The sequence below is a fragment of the Lissotriton vulgaris genome, chromosome 6 (genome assembly GCF_964263255.1).
Source record: "Lissotriton vulgaris chromosome 6, aLisVul1.2, whole genome shotgun sequence".
In the NCBI taxonomy this organism is placed as follows: Eukaryota; Metazoa; Chordata; class Amphibia; order Caudata; family Salamandridae; genus Lissotriton; species Lissotriton vulgaris.
In genome coordinates, this window is record NC_141694.1 from 736383746 (window position 1) to 736406093 (window position 22348).

General features: G+C 47.0%; 1 protein-coding gene across 1 annotated transcript in view; it reads left to right on the forward strand.

The window, feature by feature from the left end:
* Positions 1 to 22348, forward strand: part of TBC1D32 (TBC1 domain family member 32) — a 959368-nt gene that overhangs the window by 744873 nt on the left and 192147 nt on the right. The window contains exons 30-31 of the mRNA XM_086926728.1: positions 15120 to 15235; positions 16322 to 16476. Coding sequence (XP_086782854.1) covers positions 15120 to 15235; positions 16322 to 16476 — 271 coding nt within the window. The remainder of the gene's footprint in view (positions 1 to 15119; positions 15236 to 16321; positions 16477 to 22348) is intronic.

Below are 22348 nucleotides of genomic sequence, written 5' to 3' on the forward strand. Positions count from 1 at the left end.
CTCTCTCTCTTCCTCTCTTCTTTCTATATGATGTCTTCTGATGGATACATCTGCCTGTGTATTCCTCACCTTATGAAATGCCCCATGCACAGCATTCAATTGAAACTTTACTCCAGATCTCTCACACTTCTACGAGGACATCACAATTGAATGGCTCCGCCCGCGACTCTGGGTGATGGTCATCGGAGACGGCGTGCTGATGTCATTTCCCTCTTTTCGGCAACAAGGAACTTTTATTTCCAGGGCTCTCCATTTCTGGAGTTTTGTTGTTGCACGTTCTTCCTGAAATTGTAGCAGGTTCATGGCTACCTAGAAGAAGGCCAGTTTTAAGCCTTTCAGGGAATCTGGGGGTCATATGTCTATCACTGATCCCATGAGGATTGTTTATGGTGCCTCTTATCGGACCACGATGCTGAGGTGTGTTCGTCATGCAGGCACATGAATCTGAAGGCCCTGAAAGAGAGGGGAGGCCAAGCTGTTTATGGCCAGGGTGAAGAAGCGAAAAGGGGCCGGAGGAGGACGAGATCCAAGTCCAAGTTGTGTCTCTGCATACCTCAAAATCATCGAGAAAGCACAAAAAGAAGCATCGCCATAGATCCAGATGTCGGTCGTCGAAGGATGAAACACCGAAGTTGGGGTCCCCGGTACTCTGACAACACCGTAAGGATGAAGTCTCTCCTTCCCCTTTGCCTCAGTTGACTCCGGCACACTCTCCGGCTCCGAGAGTCTCGCGTGCTTTCGTCGCTGAATGTCCAGTCGACGCCAGAGACCTTATCGACGGACCATCATGGAACGGAGTCCGTTCAAGAGATGTCCCGTGTGCAACTCAAAATATCTCCACATCGACGTCCACCCGGTGTGCAACAAGTGTCTCTTGCCGTATCATGATGAAGCCAGTTGCATGGCTTGTTCCCGTTTTCGATCCAAGAAGACTCTCTTGCATCGTCGCGCTGCGCGCCAGGAGGCCCAGCAGACTGCACCGGCGCCGGTGAACATATTCGATGCCGGGGATGAAGAAGGAGCTGACCGGGAAGTTCGTGAGAACCTGTCGAATCCCGCGTCGGAGGTCGACTACAACTACGACGCGGATGTTGAAGTCGTCGACGAGGTAGGAGACGACGACAGGGCCTTTGGAGCCATGGAAGATAGCTCGAGCGAAGAGCTAACTCAAACTGACATTGGGGCCGAAACGCTTCAAAAGGCTCAGGTCGAGGGATCGCCACTAGGCCTTACCCAAGATCTTCCAGTGGGTTCTACGGCCCGCCTTCGGGCTCGGCTACGGACATTGCTATTGAACCACACCCTGCGAAATCGAAACCGAAAATGAAGACACCGGTCTCGACGCAAGTGAAAGCACTGGTTCCCCCATCAAAACCAAAGGTGCATATTGCTTTGGTCGGCTCAAAGCCCTCGGACCTGTCGGCACCGACAAAGCAAAAGGGCGTTATCGACCCAAAGAAACAGCTCAAGGGCGTCCAGACGAAGTCTGGCACGCCGAAGACAAAGGTCAAGGCAGTCGAGCCGAACAAATCGGCGCCGAAGATGGTCTACAGCGACAAAGGGCTCAGTGATCCAAAGGTTCTCGAGACTCTGAGTCGACAAGACAAGGCCAAGAGCGGACGGACCCACGAGTACACATCTAGTGGTGCCTCGAAGGATTCCGTCGACTCGACACAGCCGCCCGCCGATTTCTCCAAGCAAGTGGTGTACTCCCTACAGCGCATCAAGGATAAGGCCTCAAGTGTCGGTCCAAAACCTCCACCTTCGAAGCCTGTCGATAAACCTCAGAAAGCATCGACGCCCATTCACTTCACGTTGCCGCCGAAAGTGGCGCCGAAGGCTTTCGCCCCTAGAATGGCCAACTTGACCGAGAAGGTGCCCTCGCTGCCGAAGTCGACGTCAGTGGTCCCGGCCTTGAAGCATCGACAATCTTCGTTGGAAGAACAACAAGAACAATTTATCAATGCCGAAACAGGCAGGCTTTCCCTTCATAAGCGGAAAATTGCCCCTGAACAGCCAATGGAGTCCTATAAAATTCCACTGAAAAAGAAAAAGGATTTCACTTCAACCCCTGTTCTTGTGGAACCAGTTTCTCCACATGGCCATGATGTCTCACCCACCTATTCAGATGTGGACACTGGGGAAGGTGATGAGGATGAATACAGCTATCCTGTCTACACTGAGCCAGATGATACCAATGAACCCTCGGCAGCTGCTGCTGACCCAGGTGATCCTCACTCTACCCCAGACACTCAGATGTATGCGGTTAAAACGTCGCCTACAGAGGATTCAGCTGCGTTTAATGCCCTTATTGAAAGGGCAGCAAAGAATCATGACGTCCAGCTCCATGCTGACCCCATTGAAGTGGACTTTCTTTTTGACACCTTTTCCGTCTCAGAGAGGACTGTCAAGATTCTGCCTATGTTGAAGGGTGTCTTGAAGCATGCTGGGGAGATCTTTAAAGAGCCTACGAGAGCCAGGGTGATAAACCCAAGAATTGAAAAGAAGCACAAACCGGCACCTGGTGACCCTACTTACATCAAGGGACAGTTGCCTTTGGACTCTCTTGTTGTTTCTAATGCCCGGAAGAGGGCTAATTCACAAACAACGGGTGATGCTCTTCCCCCAGATAAAGAATCTAAGGTGTTTGAGGCATCAGGGAAAAGGGTGGCAGCTCAAGCGGCCAATATCTGGCGCATTTCAAAATACACAAGCACTTCTAGCCAGGTATGACAGGGCACATTACGACACACTGGAGACCCTGTTACAGCACCTGCCAGACGAATACAAAGAGGCAGCTGAGATGCTCATCCAAGAGGGGAAGCTTATATCAAATGCTTCTATTAAATGTGCACTGGACGCGGCAGACACCGCGGCCAGAGCTATTAACACTAGTGTCATGCTGAGACGCCATGCCTGGCTCAGAATCTCAGGATTCAACCCGGAGATACAGACCACCATTCTCAATCAGACAGTAAACCCTGATCATCTCTTTGGCACAGAGGTGGACACCACCTTGGAGAAAATCAAAAAGGACACTGAAACTGCTAAGTTCATGGGGGCTCTGCAGTCCCAGCAGTTATGGGGTGGTTCTTTTCGTCGCTCAAGCACTAGAGGGGTTTCCAGAGGCCAGCTCTCCCAAACTACACAGTACTATAAAGGCGGCACGCAGACCACATACACCAAACAGAGTCGAGGTGGATATCGTGGAAACAGCGCCAAAGGCAGAGGTCATGGAAACAACAACTCCAGATCCTCCGCCACTAACAAACAGTGGCGCCTTGTCACTGCCCCCCCGACCACACAACAACTGTCGGGGGGAGACTTCAACAGTTCCTGCCGGTCTGGAAGTCCATCACCACAGACAGGTGGGTCACACAGCTTATACAGTACGGTTATTGTCTGGAGTTAACATCCACTCCACCCAACATACCCCCAAGACACCGTCCTAGGTCCGCCGAGCATTTGCACTTATTGCAGCAGGAGGTCCTCGTCATGCTGCAAAAAGGGGCAATCAAGCTCGTGCCTGTGAAAGAAAGAGGCACAGGAGTTTACTCACTGTACTTAATGATACCAAAAAAGGATGGGTCCCTCAGACCCATACTGGACCTCAGACCCCTCAATCAGTACGTTATCAGAGCACTTTCACATGCTGACCCTGCAGCAAGTCCTGCCGTTGCTCAGTCAGGGGGATTTTCTCGCAACTTTAGATCTAATGGATGCGTATTTTCACATTCCGTTGCACCCGTCACACAAAAAATACCTCCGGTTCACCATCCAAAACCAACATTACCAGTTCAAGGTTCTGCCTTTTGGGGTCACCACGGCACCCAGGGTGTTTACAAAGTGCCTGGCGACGGTGGCACACACCTGAGGAGACAAAACATTCACGTCTACCCTTATCTGGACGACTGGCTCATCCAGGCGAAGTCGGCCCAGCAGTGTGCCGCCCACATGTCCCACACCATTCACCTTCTTCACGATCTTGGATTCCGGCTCTTGACGGAGGGGGACGTCGTCATTTCACGCTATCCTATCAAGCCACGAAGGAACCAGGGGATGCTGCAAAATGCTTTATTAAGAGTTTCCTAGAAATAGAACTTCCATATATTCCTCCTACAAAAAAGAAGATACTAGTAGACGATAAACGGAGGTCCCCATTACCCTTCTACTCTGGTTCCACTGCTATTGGATTACTATCCTCATTTTTGGATGTGGCTTGAATATATAATATTGAAAACACCTTATATCATGGGTGTGACTCGGTTGTAGTCGAAATTCTAAACGAAATTAACTGCCCTTCAACAAGAAGTGATCTGCTGAAACGAAACTCCATTCGGACAGGTGTCTGAAAGATGTGATGCCACGTGATCCATTATACAATCACACAGTTATATTCATACACCCCTTTAACAACGGGAGAAGATCCAGGGACACCATCGCTAGTGATTATCTTGCCCTGAAGAAGTCCCTTGAGGACGAAACGCGTCGGCTGTAGATCCTGTTTATACATTTTATCAACTGATTTGAATAAAGAACTTTCAAGAACAAAATAAAAATTTGATGTGATCATTCCTGTTTACCTGATTGGAGATAAGAGTCTACTAAAAACGTTTAAGTGGTGCACCTTGACCTTTTTCTTAAAATCTATTCATAGTTCATGTTTTGAACCTACACTGTAACAGTGGGTGTTTTTTGAAGTGTGCACACAGACTGCCCCATGCACTAGAGGGTGGGCCCAAAAGAAAGATATTTCTTGGAGAATATTTGACTAGGTGCTGTCACCTTGGGAATCTTCCACTGTTGCCTCTTTCTCTGAACAAAACATTCACGTCTACCCTTATCTGGACGACTGGCTCATCCAGGCGAAGTCGGCCCAGCAGTGTGCCGCCCACATGTCCCACACCATTCACCTTCTTCACGATCTTGGATTCTCACTGAATTACCCAAAGTCCCACCTGCAACCCGCCCACATACGGCAGTATCTGGGTGCGACGATAAACACTCTGGCAGCCACAGCCCAGCCGAAGTCAGTGAGGGTCAGCAGCATTCAATCGCTGATACAAAAATTCAGACCTCAACACTCGCTTCCAGCGCGAGTGTTCATGCAGTTGATAGGCATGATGGCCTCCTGCATCTCCATAGTCCCGCATGCGAGACTACATATGCGTCCGCTTCAGGAGTGCTTAGCACGTCAGTGAACTCAGGCTCACGGACAGTTGAAAGACCTAGTGTTGGTGAGCGGTCGGGCATACAACTCTCTGCATTGGTGGAATCCACAAAACCTTTGCAAGGGACGACCGTTCCAAGAGCCTGTGCCACAGATCATCCTGACGACGGACGCTTCTCTCCAGGGATGGGGAGCTCATGTACTCCACTACACTGTGCAGGGACTATGGACACCACAGCAAAGGAAGATGCACATCAATGTTCTAGAACTGATGGCGATCTTCATTGCACTGAAAGCCTTCAAAGTACATCTGTGCAACAAGGTCGTGTTGATCCGGATGGACAACATGACGGCCATGTACTACATTCAGAAACAGGGAGGAACACACTCTCCACAGTTGTCTCATCTGGCTCAGAGCATGTGAAAGTGGGCCATTCAGAGAAACATCTTTCTCATGGCAGAACACCTCCCAGGCAAGGATAATCAGATGGCGGACCTGCTCAGCAGGTACAGCCACCAAATGCACGAGTGGGAGATACATCCATCAGTACTCCACCCGTACTTCCAAAGGTGGGGTCATCCAGAGATAGACCTGTTCGCCACAAAGGAGAACGCAAAATGCTGAAGCTTTGCCGGCACGTTTCCGCACCCACAGTCGCAAGGCAATGCGATATGGATGAACTGTTCAGGCAAATTTGCGTACGCTTTTCCCCCAGCACCTCTAATACCGCTGGTGGCACGCAAGCTCAAGCAGCACTCGATGACTCTCATCCTGGTTGCTCCAACGTGGGCTCGCCAACCATGGTACACCACGTTTCTGGAACTGTCCGTGGTACCGCATCAAAGGCTGCGCCTCACACCCAGGCTTTTGACGCAGAGCCATGGCAACATTCAGCATCCAGATCCGCAACAGCTCAACCTGGCGATCTGGCTCCTGAGGTCCTAGAGTTTGGCTACCTCAACTTACCTCCTGACTGTATGGACATCATCCGGGAGGCAAGGAAGCCCACCACCAGGGCATGCTATGCCGCGAAGTGGAAGCGGTTTGTCATTTATTGTGCAGACCACAACATTAACCAGCTAGATGCATCTATTCAGAACATCATTTGTTATCTCTTACATCTGTACAAATGTAATCTGGCCTATGCTTCCATTCGTATACATTTATCCGCAATGGCTGCTCATCACCAAAACAGACAGCACCTCTCACTTTTCAGGGTGCCTGCTATTAAAGCCTTTCTGGAGGGACTCAAACGAGTCATTCCTCCGCGGACGCCACCAGCTCCCGAGTGGAACCTCAATGTGGTCCTCACAAGGCTGATGGGTCCACCTTTTGAACCACTGCATTCCTGCGAGATTCAGTTCTTGACATGGAAAGTGGCTTTCCTTATAGCGATTACGTCGCTACGACAAGTTAGTGAACTCCAGGCACTAACTATCCAAGAGCCATTTATTCAGATTCATTCTAACAGGGTGGTGCTTCGCACTAACCCTAAATTCCTTCCTAAGGTAGTGTCTCAGTTTCATATCAACCAGACTATAGAACTACTTGTGTTCTTCCAAAATCCAGAGTCACTTGCGGAGAGAATGCTCCACACACTTGACGTCAAGAGGGCCCTAATGTACTACATTGATAGGACCAAAGATTTTCGGAAGACTAAACAACTCTTTGTTGCCTTTGCGCCACAACACAAAGGTAACCCTATTTCCGAGGCTGGTATAGCCAAGTGGATCGTTAAATGCATTCAGATTTGCTATCAGAAAGCCAAGCGCACTCTCACCATTACACCACGGGCCCACTCCACCTGAACGTTGGGGGCCTCCATGGCTTTCCTTGGAAATATTCCTTTGGAAGACATATGTAGAGCAGCCACATGGTCTACCAGACACACATTTACAAAACATTACTGTGTTGATGTGCACTCCAAACAGCAGGCAGCTGTAGGGCAGGCTGTTCTAAAAACACTTTTCCAAACTGCTGCTGCTGGCACAGGCGGCCGCCGTTAATGGAGGGACTGCTATGTATTCTATGCACAGATATGAATTCAGCAGCCCACATGCCTCGAACCGAATATGCTACTTTCCAGTATGCATCTGTTCTTGGCATCTAGGGCTGCTGATATTCACACATACTTCTGGCATGGTCATCATTCACGTAGTTTCATTCCATCTTGGCGACAATGGCTAAAAACAATCTGAGGATGGAGTCAATGCCCATGCGCACTGTAGTCCAGGGGAGGAGCCACCTATCTTGTGATACTTCGAAGACTCTTCCAGGACAACAATGTGCGATCATCCGGACCCAACACTAGGCGGCGATCTATGCACAGATATGAATGTCATCAGCCCTACATGCCAAGAACAGATGCATACTGGTAAGTAGCATATTCGGCAATCACTGAATGGAAGAGTGCTGTTGGATGGGTCTTCTCTGCCGACGTCTGGCTTCGGCACCTTAGACTATTCCTGTGGAGCCTCCATCGACGCCGGTCCCGAAGTCACTAGCGCTGCGTATGGTGCCGTCGACGCCGGTCCCTAGGATGAGATTCAGAAGGGAGGCACAGAGGCTGCTGGAGGAGGAAGAATATCAGGAGCAGCAGGAAGAGGCTGAAGAGGGTGAAATTATTGACCCTATGTGGGACTTTGAGTGACTACAGGAGGATAGTGGATTGGACACATCTCCTGAGTGGGAGCTCTCTTCACTGAAAGGCTTACCATTGCAGGAGGTTTTCTCTTACCACTCTATAATACTACTGGATTTGAGGTTAGCTACTGCATGGCTTAAGTCCAATGTTTTAACAGACGTTCTTCATTCTCCTTCTGCTTCGGAACCTCTGCTTCCATTAAATGAGGCTTTGACTGAGCCCATTTTATAGGTGTGGCAGAAGCCAATGACTGCCCCTGCATGGTCCAGATCGGTTTCAAGGAGATATAAGGTGGCTCCTGGAAATCCTGCTTTCTTCTCCACACACCCATCTCCTAACAGCTTAGTGGCCAGGCATCATGCTCTACTAAACAGTCTGCAGGCTCTTTCTCATCCACACCTGCAGATAGAGAATCCAAGCAGATGGAGCAATCGGCTAAGAAAGTGTTTTCTTCGGCCAGTATGGCTCTGAAATTGACAAATGTGACATGCCTGCTGGGTCGTTATATCTACGCTCTGATGCATTCTGTAAAGGAGGTGCTCCCCAAGTTTCCTGCAGATGTCTAGGGCCATTTTGTTGAAGATCTATTGCATACCCATGCTGGGGCCCGTCAGGTCATTCAGTCAGGACTTGATACTGGGGACTCTGTCGCCAGAGTTACGGGTTCCTCAGTGGCAACCAGAAGGCATGCCTGGCTAAGGGGGTCTGTGCTTTCATCTGATTTACAGGCCACCCTATTGGGCTTGTCCTATGATGGCTCTTGTCTATTTGGTCCCAAAGCGGACTCAGCGCTACAGCACTTTAAAGATAGTAGAGTTACAGCGAGGTTGTTGGCTCTTCAGTCCCAGAGGTTTTGGGTAGTACAGATTTTGCGGGTTTGGCAGAACTCCTTCCTTTCAGGTCAAACAACAGCACCAGTCACAGCAGCAGGCAAACCCTCTGTATAGTTCATACATATGAAAAGGTAGAAGTCATCTGCGAGGCTCGGCTCAGTAGCAAGTCTCCTCCTCCTCTCCCGTCCGTCCAATTGGTACCACAGGGAAGCAGCTATGGATCCTCCATCCTAGAGCATGCTGGTCACGTATGAGGTCTGGTGTACCTTTTTCTACGTATTTGGAGATCTGTTACTTCAGATCTTTGGGTTTTGGGTCTCGTAGAAAATGGGTATGCCCTTCTCTTCCAGGAGTTTCCCCCTGCTTTCCCCCCTCACCAGGGTTGGTGCTCAAAGGAGCACCTGTTGCTTCTACAACAGGAGGTTCTACCTTTGCTGCAGAAAGGTGCAATGGAGGTGGTTCCGGAGCAGAAAAGGGGTTAAGGATGCTACTCCCGGTACTTCCCGATTTCCAAAAAGGGCGGTCGACTGAGGCCGATCCTAAACCTTAGGGTCTTGAATGTTTACCTCAGGCAAGAGAAGTTCAAGATGTTGACCCTGGCTCAGGTTCTTCTGGTGCTGCAGCAGCAAGACTGGATGGTGTCAAACGATTTGTAGGTTGGGTTATCTCACATACCCATCCTGAAGTCTCATCGGAACTAACTCTGTTTTACGGTGGGAGCTCAACACTACCAGTTTGCAGTCCTTCCATTCGGTCTTACATCCGCACCACGGCTCTTCACGAAGGTCATGGCGGAGGTAGCAGCATATCTCAGGAGATCGGGATTTCTATTTTTCGCTATCTGGATGACTGGCTGCTCAAAGCAAAGGAGCCAGAGATGGTGCTGTAACAATGTGTCTATTGTTCAACTGGGGTTTTTCAATAAACGTACCGAAATCTCACCTGGTGCCCTCTCAGTGCAACCTGTCGTAGGGGCAGTACTGGACACTACTGTGAGTCATGCTTTCCCGCCTCTACAGAGGATTCAAGAAATCCATGCTATGATTCCACTTTTCAGAATGGAGTGGCTGTTCCAGTACTGAAGGTCTTGCACCTGCTCGGTCTGTTCGCTTCCTGCATACTGTTGGTCAACCATGCATGCTGGCACATGAGGGCCCTCCAGTGGAGCCTGCGCAAGCAGTGGTTTCAACATAACGGAAACCCCAGGGAGGTGGTCAGAATCTCCAGAGACACTGCAGTGGAACTGTTATGGTGGAGTGTTTTGGACAACCTGTCTCAAGGGAAGCCGTTTCAACCTCCTTCTCGGGTAGCCACAGTGATAAGGAATACCTTCACTCTAGGGTGGGATGCTCATCTGGGGGATACGGAGGTCAAAGGCCTTTGGTCTCCAGAGGAAAGATTGTTTCACATCAGTCTTCTGGAATTGCCGGCAATATGTTTGGCCCTCAAGGCTTTCCTTCTTTCCCTTTGCGTCATATGGTTCAGGTCCTGACGGACAACAGTACTGCGATGTGGAACATCAACAAACAAGGAGGAGTAGGGTTGTATCGTCTCTGCAAAGAGGCTATGCAACTCTAGTCCTGGACTCGCTACCATCAGATTTGCGTGAATGCGAATCACCTGTCCAGCGTGCTGAATGTGCCTGCTGATAGTCTCAGTCAGCATTACTTGGCCGATCACGAGTGGCATCTCGATCCGGAGGTGGTTCATCTAATTTTCAGGATGTGGGAGTTTCCTCGGTTGGACCTATTTGCCACTCAAGAGAACGCGCACTGCATGTCATTCTTCAGTCCCCAGTATCCGATGCGGGAAGCATTGGGGAAAGCTTTTCAGTTGGATTGGGGCTCTGAGCTTCTTTATGTATTTCCCCCATACCCTTGATTCCTTGAGTTCTGAGGAAGATTCGTCACGACCGGGTCCAAGCCAAATTGATCGCCCTGGATTGGCCAAGAAGGGTGTGGTACACAAACCTCCTTTACCTCTTATCGCACTCTCCGCTCTGTCCCCCTCTCAGGGCAGACCTCCTCTCCCAGTCGCAGGGGCAGGTTCTACACCCCCAGAGCTTACACCTTCATGCCTGGAGATTGAACGGCGCAACTTGAGTTCTTTCTCTCTCCTGCCGGATGTCGTGGATGTTATTTTATCGGACAGAAGACACTCCACCAAGTCTGTCTATTCTGGTAGGTGGGCCAAGTTTGTAAAGTGTTGTAGAGAGAGGGCAGTTGATCCATTTCGTGCCCATTTGTCTGATGTTCTGAGTTTCTCTCTTTCCCTGGCACAACAGGGTTGTGCAGTATCTACTGTTAAAGGCGACTTGTCTGCCTTGTCGACTTTTCTGTTTGCCAGGCCATCCCTATGTATTTAAATCTCCCATAGTCATGAGATTCTTTAAGGGTCTCACCAATAAGTTTCCTCCCACTCCCTTTATCGTGCCTCAGTGGGATTTGAATTTAGTTCTCACTTTTTTAATATGGTCTCCCTTTGAACCCTTGAATAGTTAGCCTTTGGGATTCTTAGCTTTTAAGACAATATTTCTGGTTGCAATCACTTCTGCTAGGAGGGTTTGTGAGCTGCCGGCCCTTTGCTCCAAGCCCCCCTTTACCTCATTTTATGCGGATAAGATGGTTCTTATGACCAGGGCTGCTTTCATGCCTAAGGTGGTCTGTCCTTTCCACCTAGGTCAATGTATGACTTTGCCCACTTTCTATCCTCACCCCTCTAAGGAGGAGGAGAGACTTCCCCGCCTGGACCCCAAGAGTGGTGGTCAGCTTCTACCTGGACAGGTCCCAAAAACTTTTACATCTTCTGGGTCCATTCTTGACTTGAATCGTGGTTCGCATTCTACTATTTTAGTATATGGTTTTGTCTCCCTCTGTAGATCACTGTGTATTTGTGGTACTTACGTGCTCTATTTCTTAGTATTGTGTGTATTGTGTTTCTATCTCTGGGTAGGAGATAGTACAATTGTTTTAGTGAGTGTAATAAATTACATATGTTTATAACTACACTGTGTGATTCTTTTTCACTTGACCTACTCCATAAGATTAAGTACTGGTAAAACAAGCTGCTATACACTCCTTCTGGCCTAAGCCTGAAGGCTGCTCTCCACTGCTACCACTTAGACAGTTTTCTAAGGTTGTCTAAACCCACTAAAATCATCATAAGGGTTGTCTGGATTAGTGCAGGGTGCAATTTTCACCCCGAGTGTGCTGGGTATACTCAGATGTGAGTCCCAGGCTCTCCACACCACTGGAGTCAAGCTATTCAGGCTGATGAAGGCTGATAGCCAGAAACCGGTCCTTGAATGCTTGATTCCGGTCTGGGAAAGACATGGCTTGGTAGTTCGGACTGGACGGTTCCCATGAGGAAAAGGGTCAGAGCTGATTTGCATATAGCCAGTGTCTAACCCAGGGTGGTGTGGAGTGCAAAAAAAACGATGGATTTAGGCCCAGATCCTTGTACTGGGGTGAATGTATGACATTGTTCTACATTCTGTCCATCAACTGTGTTTTTTGTAGTTTTCACCCCGAGTGGGCTGGGTATGCTCAGACGTGAGTCCCAGGCTCTCCACACCACTGGAGTCAAGCTATTCAGGCTGATGAAGGCTGATAGCCAGAAACCGGTCCTTGGATGCTTGATTCCGGTCTGGGAAAGACATGGCTTGGTAGTTCGGACTGGACTGTTCCCATGAGGAAAAGGTCAGAGCTGATTTGCATATAGCCAGTGTCTAACCCAGGGTGGTGTGGAGTGCAAAAAAACGATGGGATTTAGGCCCAGATCCTTGTACTCAGGTGAATGTATGACATTGTTCTACATTCTGTCCATCAACTGTGTTTTTTGCAATTTTCACACTTACATAAGTGAGCACTGTACACTAAGCAAGCCTCTCACAAGGATAGATACGGAATCTGCGGCTTTCATATGAATGAGTTACTTATCTTCGATAATGCCTTATATGGTGGAGACTCTATCTATCTTCAGATTCCTTACTGACATACCCATCCTTCCGCTCTGCAAACAGATCTCTAGGAAAAGGGTTTTTCCCCTTTCAGGGCCCTAGTTTTCCACACTAGTGGTCAGTGTTCTTTGTGGCTCAACGCTCCTGGCGTGGAAACTTGCGAAAGAAACTGACGTCAGCAAGCTCGTGTGGTACCTATATTGGCACTGCACAGGCACTTTCAGCTCACACGACAATAACGATGCCACGCGAAGCAGAACACCACCACCTACCGGCACGTAGGGATACTGCTCATGGAAAAAATGTCCAATCCAGTCTAACGCCTGAGAATAATTTTGAGGTAAGGAATCTGCAGCTAGATAGAGATTCTACCATATAAGGCATTAAAGGAGGTAAGTAACTTGTTCAATAGGATCTGGTCCTAAATGGGAACTTGTTACTTACTTGTACCTAAGACAAATACTGTTTAAGTGATCCATACTAATATAATAAAGAGAGAGCCCAAACCTTTGAGGCGGGTAATCTCAGGAACCACAGCACCAATCACAACACCCAATACAGTGTTGGAAAGGGCAGTTGCAGCAGAAGGACATAGGCTATGCAGACGCCCACCATATACATTTAAAAGGTAAAAGAACAGTGCCAGCAAAGTAGTCCCTTGTGGGCGTCTCTGCGTTGTGCTGTGGGCGTGTGCTGGGGGCGTGACAAACGCTGGGGGCGTGTGGTACGTTCCGTCCTTCATGCCATGCCTCATATTGTGTGCTAATCCCACCCTGCTCCCTTTAAATACCCCTGCACCCCATAATCATAACCCACCCTTACTCCTTAAAATACCCCAACACCCTTAAACACTAACCCATCTTAACCCTATAAATATACCCTGTACCCCAAAACCCAAACCTATCCCTAAAGCCTAAAAATACCCCTGTAACCCAAAACCCAAACCTAGCCCTGAACCCTATAAATACCCCTGTACCTCAAAACCCAAACCTACCCCTGAACCCTAAAAATACCCCTGTACCCCAAAACCCAAACCTAGCCCTGAACCCTAAAAATACCACTGTACCCCGAAACCCAAACCTACCCCTGAACCCTAAAATACCCCTGTACCCCAAAACCCAAACCTAGCCCTGAACCCTTAAAATACCCCTGTACCGCAAAACCCAAACCTACCCCTGAACCCTAAAAATACCCCTCTACCCCAAAACCCAAACCTAGCCCTGAACCCTAAAAATAACACTGTACTCCAAACCCCAAACCTACCCCTGAACCCAAAAATACCCCTGTACCCCAAAACCCAAACCTAGCCCTGAACGCTAAAAATACCCCTGTACCCCAAAACCCAAACCCAGCCCTGAACCCTTAAAATACCCCTGTACCCCAAAACCCAAACCTACCCCTGAACCCTAAAAATACCCCTATACCCCAAAACCCAAACCTAGCCCTGAACCCTAAAAATACCCCTGTACCCCAAAACCCACACCTATCCCTAAACCCTAAAACTACACCTGTACCCCATAACCGAAAACTATATCTGAACCCTTAAAATACCCAAACACCCCAAAACATATACCTCAGAACCCCAAAACATATACCCCTATACCCATACTTACCTTATCCAAACATAAAAAAAAGCATGCTTTTACCATTCATGCATTTACAACGAATTTCGTTGTAAATGTATGCGTGGTAAAACCATATAAAATGTAATACCATGCGTTATAATGGCATTGTGGCGTCATGGTACTTTTGTAATGAAAGTATGCGGAAAGAAAGTTGCGGAATAATGGGTATTTACCCTCCCCCAGTAAGTACATTGGTGGCACGGCGGCCCACATCTCCATCAACATACTCATATTTTTTCACCACCCATTTGAAAAATGCACAGGTCTCTCTCATTGATGGCCCGCACTGACATACACTTTTAGACACATCTCCCGCCACAAGTTCTAGAATTGTGAACTTTAAAGCTGGGGAGCTACGTTCGAATCTCTGTATCAGCTCAACATCCTGTGATTCCAGGCAAATCGCTTTGTCTCCCTGTGCCTACCACAAATGAATGTGTACTTAACATACTGCAAACAGTTTTTTATTTGTACATTTTATATGTAATTTTGATATATTATTGGTTAAGTAGCATGTTGTGTAGCATGTCTTTTATGATGAAATATCGAATAAAGACTTCCTTGACTGACTGAATGTGTTCTTCTGTAATGTAAATTGTGCTCATGCCATGTTGTCGAGTTCGCGCTATATAATATTGCAAGGAAAAAAAATAAAGTAGGGAAACTCGAGCTCACACACTACTGAACGTGCACTCTTAAGTGCATCAGCAGTGCACTGTGAATCGGAGCGTTTCACAGGCCTGTCACAGATAAGAAATGCTATCAAAACGAAATCCTACAAAACAATATACTACTGGCCGCCAGCAATTCATACCCGGACAACGTCGGGACTAGTTTAGTTTATAAATGTAATCTTTGTGTTAAGTATATTACTTTATTTTTAAACAGATATGGAAGACATCTTCATCTACTGAAAGACAATGCTGAGCATAATCTCAGTCAAGTACTAAAGCACTGTGAGAAATTTCTGAAAAAGCAACAAGTGACAACAACATCTTTACTTCATATCCTTTTGTCCAAATATTGTTGTATTTACATGAGAAATTATGTCTTTGGCGTAAGCAATGATAAAGTTATTTTTAACCTAAAGAGGGCAAATGGAAAATGCTATGAACGGTATGCCTTAGACTCCATATTTAATTGCTTTATGGAATGTGCTTAAAGCGTTGAAGGCAGATGTTTATCTATTAAGTACTGGATGTAATAATTATATCGGTCCAGCTGAATGTTTTTTGAATGACCACCTCTCTAACCGGAAAAGCAAATATATATTACCTCTTCAGTTACAGTGGAGGCCAAAGATAATTTAATCTCTGTGAACACAAGGTTAGCCATTCTTCTTGATGGCTCATTCAGGGAGGATGAGGAGGGCAGAGCAAAGGGGACACAGATGAAGATGTTATCCATATTTTTAAAACTAATCTAACCTTGCTGTGCAGTGGATTGATTTGTGGTTTCAGTTTCTTTGATGCTATTATTTGTTCTTCCCTGTCATAGACCAATAAATCATTATTCTGCCCAATAATAAATGCTAAATGTGGGACTTCTAATTTTCCATCTAGGGAAATAGTCCTACAACAGCATCGGCCCTCCTCCCTTTACCTTCCCCACTTCCCTTTCCTGGAGTAAGGCTATCAGTGCTGTATGGTGGGGGATGCTGGGCCTGCACTCTGCACGACTCGTACCTCTCCTTACAGAAGCACCGGCCCAAGCACGTCTGGGGAAGGAATAAGAGCAGGCAGGGATCCTGGGGAGATTTAAGGTGCTGACCTACAGCAGGGAGAGTAGCATGGCTTAAGTGCCTCCTTCTGCAGGACGTCACCAACTGCAAATACCCATAAATACCCAATAGGCGCATGATCGCTGAGGGTGGGCTATTATTAGCAGTTAATGCCCGTAGCTGAGGCCAATAGTGCTCAATTAAGGTCCGCCTATTTCCTTTCAAAAATATCAACATAACACTGTTTTCCTGCATTAGACCGTTGTACATACAATTTCTTCCCAGCTTCGAATCCAGTGGTTCTTTTTGCTGGCTTGCTGACTTTCTTTTGGTTATTTGTTGCATTTTTTTCCTTAACTGCACGTTTCAGGGTGTTTGCAGGGAAGGTACGCTGGCCATGACTGGTTCGCATCTTCAGTCTTCATGCTAATGTTCGGAGACAGCGAGAGAACGTTAACATTTCTTCAGCGATTCTCCAGCCTCCTCGTCTCAGCATTTCTTTGGCTACCTCGGTTGCATATTTCTGTGAGAACTCTACTCTTTTTTTTATCTTTCTTCAAAATGCAGCTTTGAAATATCTTAAATGAATATTTATCGCGTTCGCAGTGCTTCTTTAAATGCATTAACTTTTTATCAAAAGTACCTAAAGTGATTTGTTGTTCTTTACGCAAAATCTCGGTCGAAAATAAATGCGATAAATGTGCTTGTGATTGGCACCGCTTTTGAAGGCGCTGTAGAAAGCTTAGCGAAGGCAATGGCTCTCACAGTACTGAATTTTAAACGAAATCATAACACAGAGCTTATAAATAACAGTATGGTGGATGAACCTTTGGAATGCTCATAATAGATTCCTGTTTTTGTTGGTGAAATTAATTGTATTTTTTTCGTATTCTATGTTCGTATCTAAGTAAGATTAGTTTTAGTGAGCTTCAGCTATGTTTCTCATAAAAAGACCATTAATGCCACAAAATCTGAAAATTATATATGCGGAGTCCACTTAAATAATATATACCTTGTCACGTTGACACTTTTCCAAAGGGATCTATTTCTCCTATGCTCTTTTGAACACCTCTGTCCCGATTCTCAAAGCTAGAGCATTAAAAGTCCTACTTTTTATCAAGCTGCCTGCCTTCATGGGTTTCACTCAGAACGGACCCATTGAATTGCTGAAGGTCATCTTTGACTGTGGAAGATTATCTTCATTACTACAGTGTTTAAAATTTATTCCGCCAGAACTTCATTGTGGGTAGGTGTATATTTAAATATACACTTAACTTTTTTCTTCCCCTTTCGCCTGGACCCCAATAAATATGGGATCTACCCTTCCCAGTTTCTTCAAAGTTTTCTATAGTTGAGTCTGAAACTTGACGATGCCAGTGGGATTCTAAGCAATCTAACCACTATGGGCCTGATTATGATGTTGGTTGGAAACTAAACCGCGGACTCCTTGCCGGATTCGGTTCCAACCACCTACTGTTCGGAAGGACTCCCATCAACTTCAATGTGAGCTTGTGTTCCGACCGACAACACAGGCTTCTAAGAGGAAAATGGGTGATTGCGGAAAAGCTTTCATCCTGTCACGGGCACCCCATGATGCCTGCCACACTGTGCATGGTTTTACAAGGGGGTCCCTTGGGTACCCCCTCGACCCCAAACCAAAGGACTTGGGATGGAGGGGGTACTGCTAGGGGCCCCCAAGGTCAGTTTCCGACAGTCTTTTCGTGTCAGACAGATCGAGTCGGAAAGGCTGTCAGAATCCGACAATGTAATCGGTCAGTCAGAAACACTGTCCATAGAGCTCAGAGGATTCTCTGAGTTCTGGTCAGAACCGATTCGGAATGACCGAACGATTTCCCTTTTTACCGCAAGCATCATAATCGGTCACTCAGAATTGTTTCCAGCCAAGTCGCACAGAAGGGTTCCGACACGGTCTAGGAGAATCCGAATGTCTGTCGGATGCTTTCCGACCGTCATCGTAATCAGGCCCTATATGTCGATTTTTCTTGGATTTCATCTCACTATTTTTATTTATTTTGTTGTCTCTAATATAAACTTTTAGCTACAGATTCCTTACCTTAGGATATACCCCAGGCGTCAGACTAGATTTGGAAATTTTCGAGCAGTATCTTTGTGCACCAGTAGTTGGCGTTGACCAACTCTGCATCTGTGTAATCCGCGCCGGAAAGTATGTTCATGGTGCCTATAGTGCCACCACCCCGGCATGCTTTTAACAGTGTTTTCGGCGTTTTGCCGAACTGTTTTTGTACTTGTTTTCCAGTGTGCTTAGGGATGTCCCTTAAAAAACCTTTGGGGTTTAAACCCTGTAGTTCCTGTCACAGACAGATATATGTGACAGACCCCGACAGACAGACCCCCACATGGGTTGCCTCTAGTGCCTGAAGTAAGGCATGTAAAGACTGTCGCACCATGAACCACAAAGCACTCCAGGAGTGATCCCTGAAGCTTCTGACTGCCTGACAACAGTCAACTCCGCAACTCTCTAGGGCCTGGTAACGGAAAAGGTATCAGACCCATTCGCAGAGCCTTTCCCAGCCCTTGTAATTGTGCTTGAAGTCGTCATCAGGTAAGACCCACAAAAAGTCGAAAAAATCAAAGAAGTCACAGCACACGAGAGGCTGCTGCTTCTTTGCTGCCACTCGAATAGATTTCCCACTTGAGCGGCAGCTTTCTCACCGCGATCAGTTTGGACCGTCTACTACCGTCTTCATTGGTAATATCTCGTTGCGTGCCCTTCTAGAAAATCACACTAGGGTACGCCAATTTTCTTCAACTAAAGGTGAGCCTGCACGGGAAAAAACTCTGCCACTTTGAAATTTGGCCAAAACTCCGCGAAATTCATCACCCACTTCTAGTCTGAGCCTCTCCTAAACTTGGAGTTGAGAGCCATTCGCCTAGCACTGAAAGCCTTTCTACCTTCCATCAAGGCAAGGCTTGTTTAAATCATCACAAACAACACTACTGCCATGTGGTATTGCAACAAGCAGGGCAGAGTAGGGGCGTGTGCCCTGTGTCAAGAGGCCCTGCGTCTCTGGGCATGGCTGGGAGTCAAAACATTTTCCTGGTAGTACAACACCTGGCTGGATCTTTGAAAGCCAGGGCAGACAAAATCAGCTGGAGTAGTACTTGGTTTCTTCAGAGACGAGGGAGAAACCTGGTTAGGTCTCTCTGATGGCTATATCTACCTGCAGATTCCTCACCTTTTGAATATTGCCAGGCATTAGCTTGGACTGGAATCTTTTCGGTAGCTCTCTCACGTCAGCAGGGGGTGTTGGTATATACATGGCTCTGCACCTAGCACGGCGTAGTCACTGGAGCCATGAGAAGGCCTGTTGACATGCGAACGTCAGTTCCCTTTTTTTTCCAAGCCTTTGACCCTTAATGTTTTTTTCAACTCTCCCATGGGAGTTGTCGACTTTTTTGATGTATTTTCCTATATAGTACAGTTTTTGGGGAATAATGTTACCACCCCCAAAATTGCTAATTAAGCTCTGCAAGGACTGTGAGGGTCAGATGCCTATTACTGACCCTCATGAATCTGCCTCTGGTTCTTTAGTACTTAGGGTCGGATCATGATGTTGACATTTGTTCCAATTGTCAATGGATCTATCCAAAGGCTCTGAAGGAAAGAAGCAAAGCTGTTCATGGCTAGAGCAAGATAAGAGAAAAGGGATTGGCACAAATCTTGTCCTAGGTCGAAGTCTCTGTCTCCTTATTCATCAAAGTCGTCGAAGAAAAAACAAAAAGAGGGTATGCCATGGTTCTCAACATCACTCTACAAAGTACAAGCCGCCGATATCAATGTCTCCACATCCGACTTTGGAGGAGGGTCATGAGGACGACACTCCAGCCCCATATCCAGCGCCATTTCTGGTGCCACCTTCGGCTCCAGCACCATGTCCTAATTCCCCTTTAACCTCAGGACTCAAGGTCAGTCTTGAATCCGGTTCCTCAGTTTCGGAAGGAGCAGCCATATCCAGCCTACCCAGCTGCAGGGGGGAAGATTATAGTCCTTTTTTGAATGCCATGTTTAGCTTCTTCAATAGGGTGATGACTCCATCTGGAGGGCCTGGTGGCCCCATAGGTCATTTGGCTTATTCTCTGGGAAGTTTTCCAACACCTTTCTAGCAGGCGCCTTTTATGCCCTTCATGCCGATGGCTCAGATTTCCTGGTTGACTCCGGTGCTGATGGACAGCATTAGGATAACCACTCAATATCCTTTGCTCCTTCAACTGTAGAGGGGGTTTTGCCAGCACCACAAGGGACCCCTCTGGCCCCGGCTACCTCCGTCATTACGTCACAGATTTTGACTCTTCTTTCATCCCCGACACCGTTGCCGAATTCGCTGATGCTGGCACTACAACATAGGTCGACAAGAGATGCCCAACACCTCATAGAAGAGGGAAACTATTTCTTTGGAGAGAAAGATCCTCATGAAGCAGGAGAGTGTGAAATAGTGGAGCAGCTCTTATTGGACCCAGACTTGATGGTTGAGGGAAGCTCTTGCTTTGAATCAGTATCCAGAATGGGAATTATTGCCTCCAAAGTGCATTCCACCTCCAAAAGTCACTTCATACCATTCGGTTCTAAGGAAAGCGGCAGTAATGTTGGACTTGCCCCTTCCCACTACAGAGCTGAAATCAAACATACTGACCAAGGTAATCCATTCTTATTTATTATCATCTGAGCCTTTGTTGCCCTTCTATGAGAGACAATTGTGGACATTTGGCAAAAGCCAGTGATTGCCTCTGCTGTTTGTAGGCCAGTAGTCAGAAGGTTTAAACCGGCTCCAGAAGATTCTTTCTTTTTGTCCTCTCATCCTTCGCCTGAGATTTTATTTGTTTTCACCTCATGTTTGTCAAAGTTGACTCGTGGATTTTTTCCTTCTTTTCCTGGAGATAGAGAATCCGAGGACACAGACAGTCTGCAAAAAAGTTTTTCTCATCTGGCAGCATGACACTAAAATCTACAAATCCAACCTGCCTGATGGGTTGCTATATTCATGCACTGTTGGATTCTGCAAAGTCTGTTGCTCTGAAATTTCCCGGTGATGTTCAGGGACATTTTTCTGAACTTTTGAGTGAAGGCAAAGCTGCAGCCCATCAGGTTATGCACTCCGGGCTGGATATAGCTGATTCTGTGGCTAGAGCAATAGGCACTTCGGTTTCTACCAGAAAGCATGCATGGTTGAGAGGGTCTGGATTTTCTCAACATATGCAGAATGCTCTGATGGCTTTTTCCTTTTATTGTGGTTATTTGTTTGATGCTAAAACAGACTCTGCCCTAGAACATTTTAAAGAGAGCAAGGCAACAGCTTGTTCTTTTGGTCTTCAGTCTCAGCCCAAAGACTACGAGTAATTTAAAATATTCAGAACGTTTGCCAGAAACTTTTCATTTTGTGGGCGACAGCAGCATCAACAGCAGCAGTCATTCAACCCCCTTTACAGAAGATACAGGGGGCGTGGGAGGGCTAGACAACGAGCAGTTCCCCTTCCCCCATTTTCCTTCTCTGCCAATATTGCAATAAATTAGACAGGCCTAGTTTTCCCATCTAAGAGCACGCTTTACCGGTGGGTACATAACATAAGTGGAGTGCCATAACATTGGATCTTTAGATGTTACATTTTGTGAGAAAGGGCTACTATACAAAAGTGCCTTTTTTTTACCTGGCCACCCCCACTTTTTGCTCACTGGTACTGATGTCGTTAGGTAGTGCAGTAGGTCCCTGCTAACCAGGCCCCAGTGCCATTGCCTTTCCCTAAAAACAATACAGATGCTAAATTGTCAGCCAATTGGCAACGACTTGAGCACCCTTATAACTTCCTGGTAAATGGTACTCCTGGTACCCAGGGCATGGGTACTAAAGAGGGTGCTTAAGGGCTTTAGCATACATTATGCCACCCTCAGGTGCCTACTCACAAACTGCATGCAGACTGCCATTGCAGGATGAGTTAAATGGCGTAAGCCATTCAGAAAGCACAGCGTGGCACACTCACTGTGTGCCATGCCCATGTACACTGCATGTACTATATGTAAGTCATCCCTACAGCAGACATTAGAGCCCTAAGTCAGGTTGCATTATGTTACATGTGAGGGCACTCCTGTATGAGTAGATGTGTTGCTGTAATGCCTAGTTCCATTGCTAGGCAACGCAATTGATAAGGAATCCATCCTAAACACATCCTTGATACTGGTCATTACGAGTTACCCAGCTGCACAATGGCTTCACTGAACATAATGGTGTTTGGTATCAAGCACCTTGTCCTAATACATCTATACTGATTCCAGTGTCGGATTTATTAAGACATGCACCTTGAAACCCTGTTAGTCACAGAGTGTGCTGGCTGACTGGTATCTTCCAGCCTGCCACTACAGATG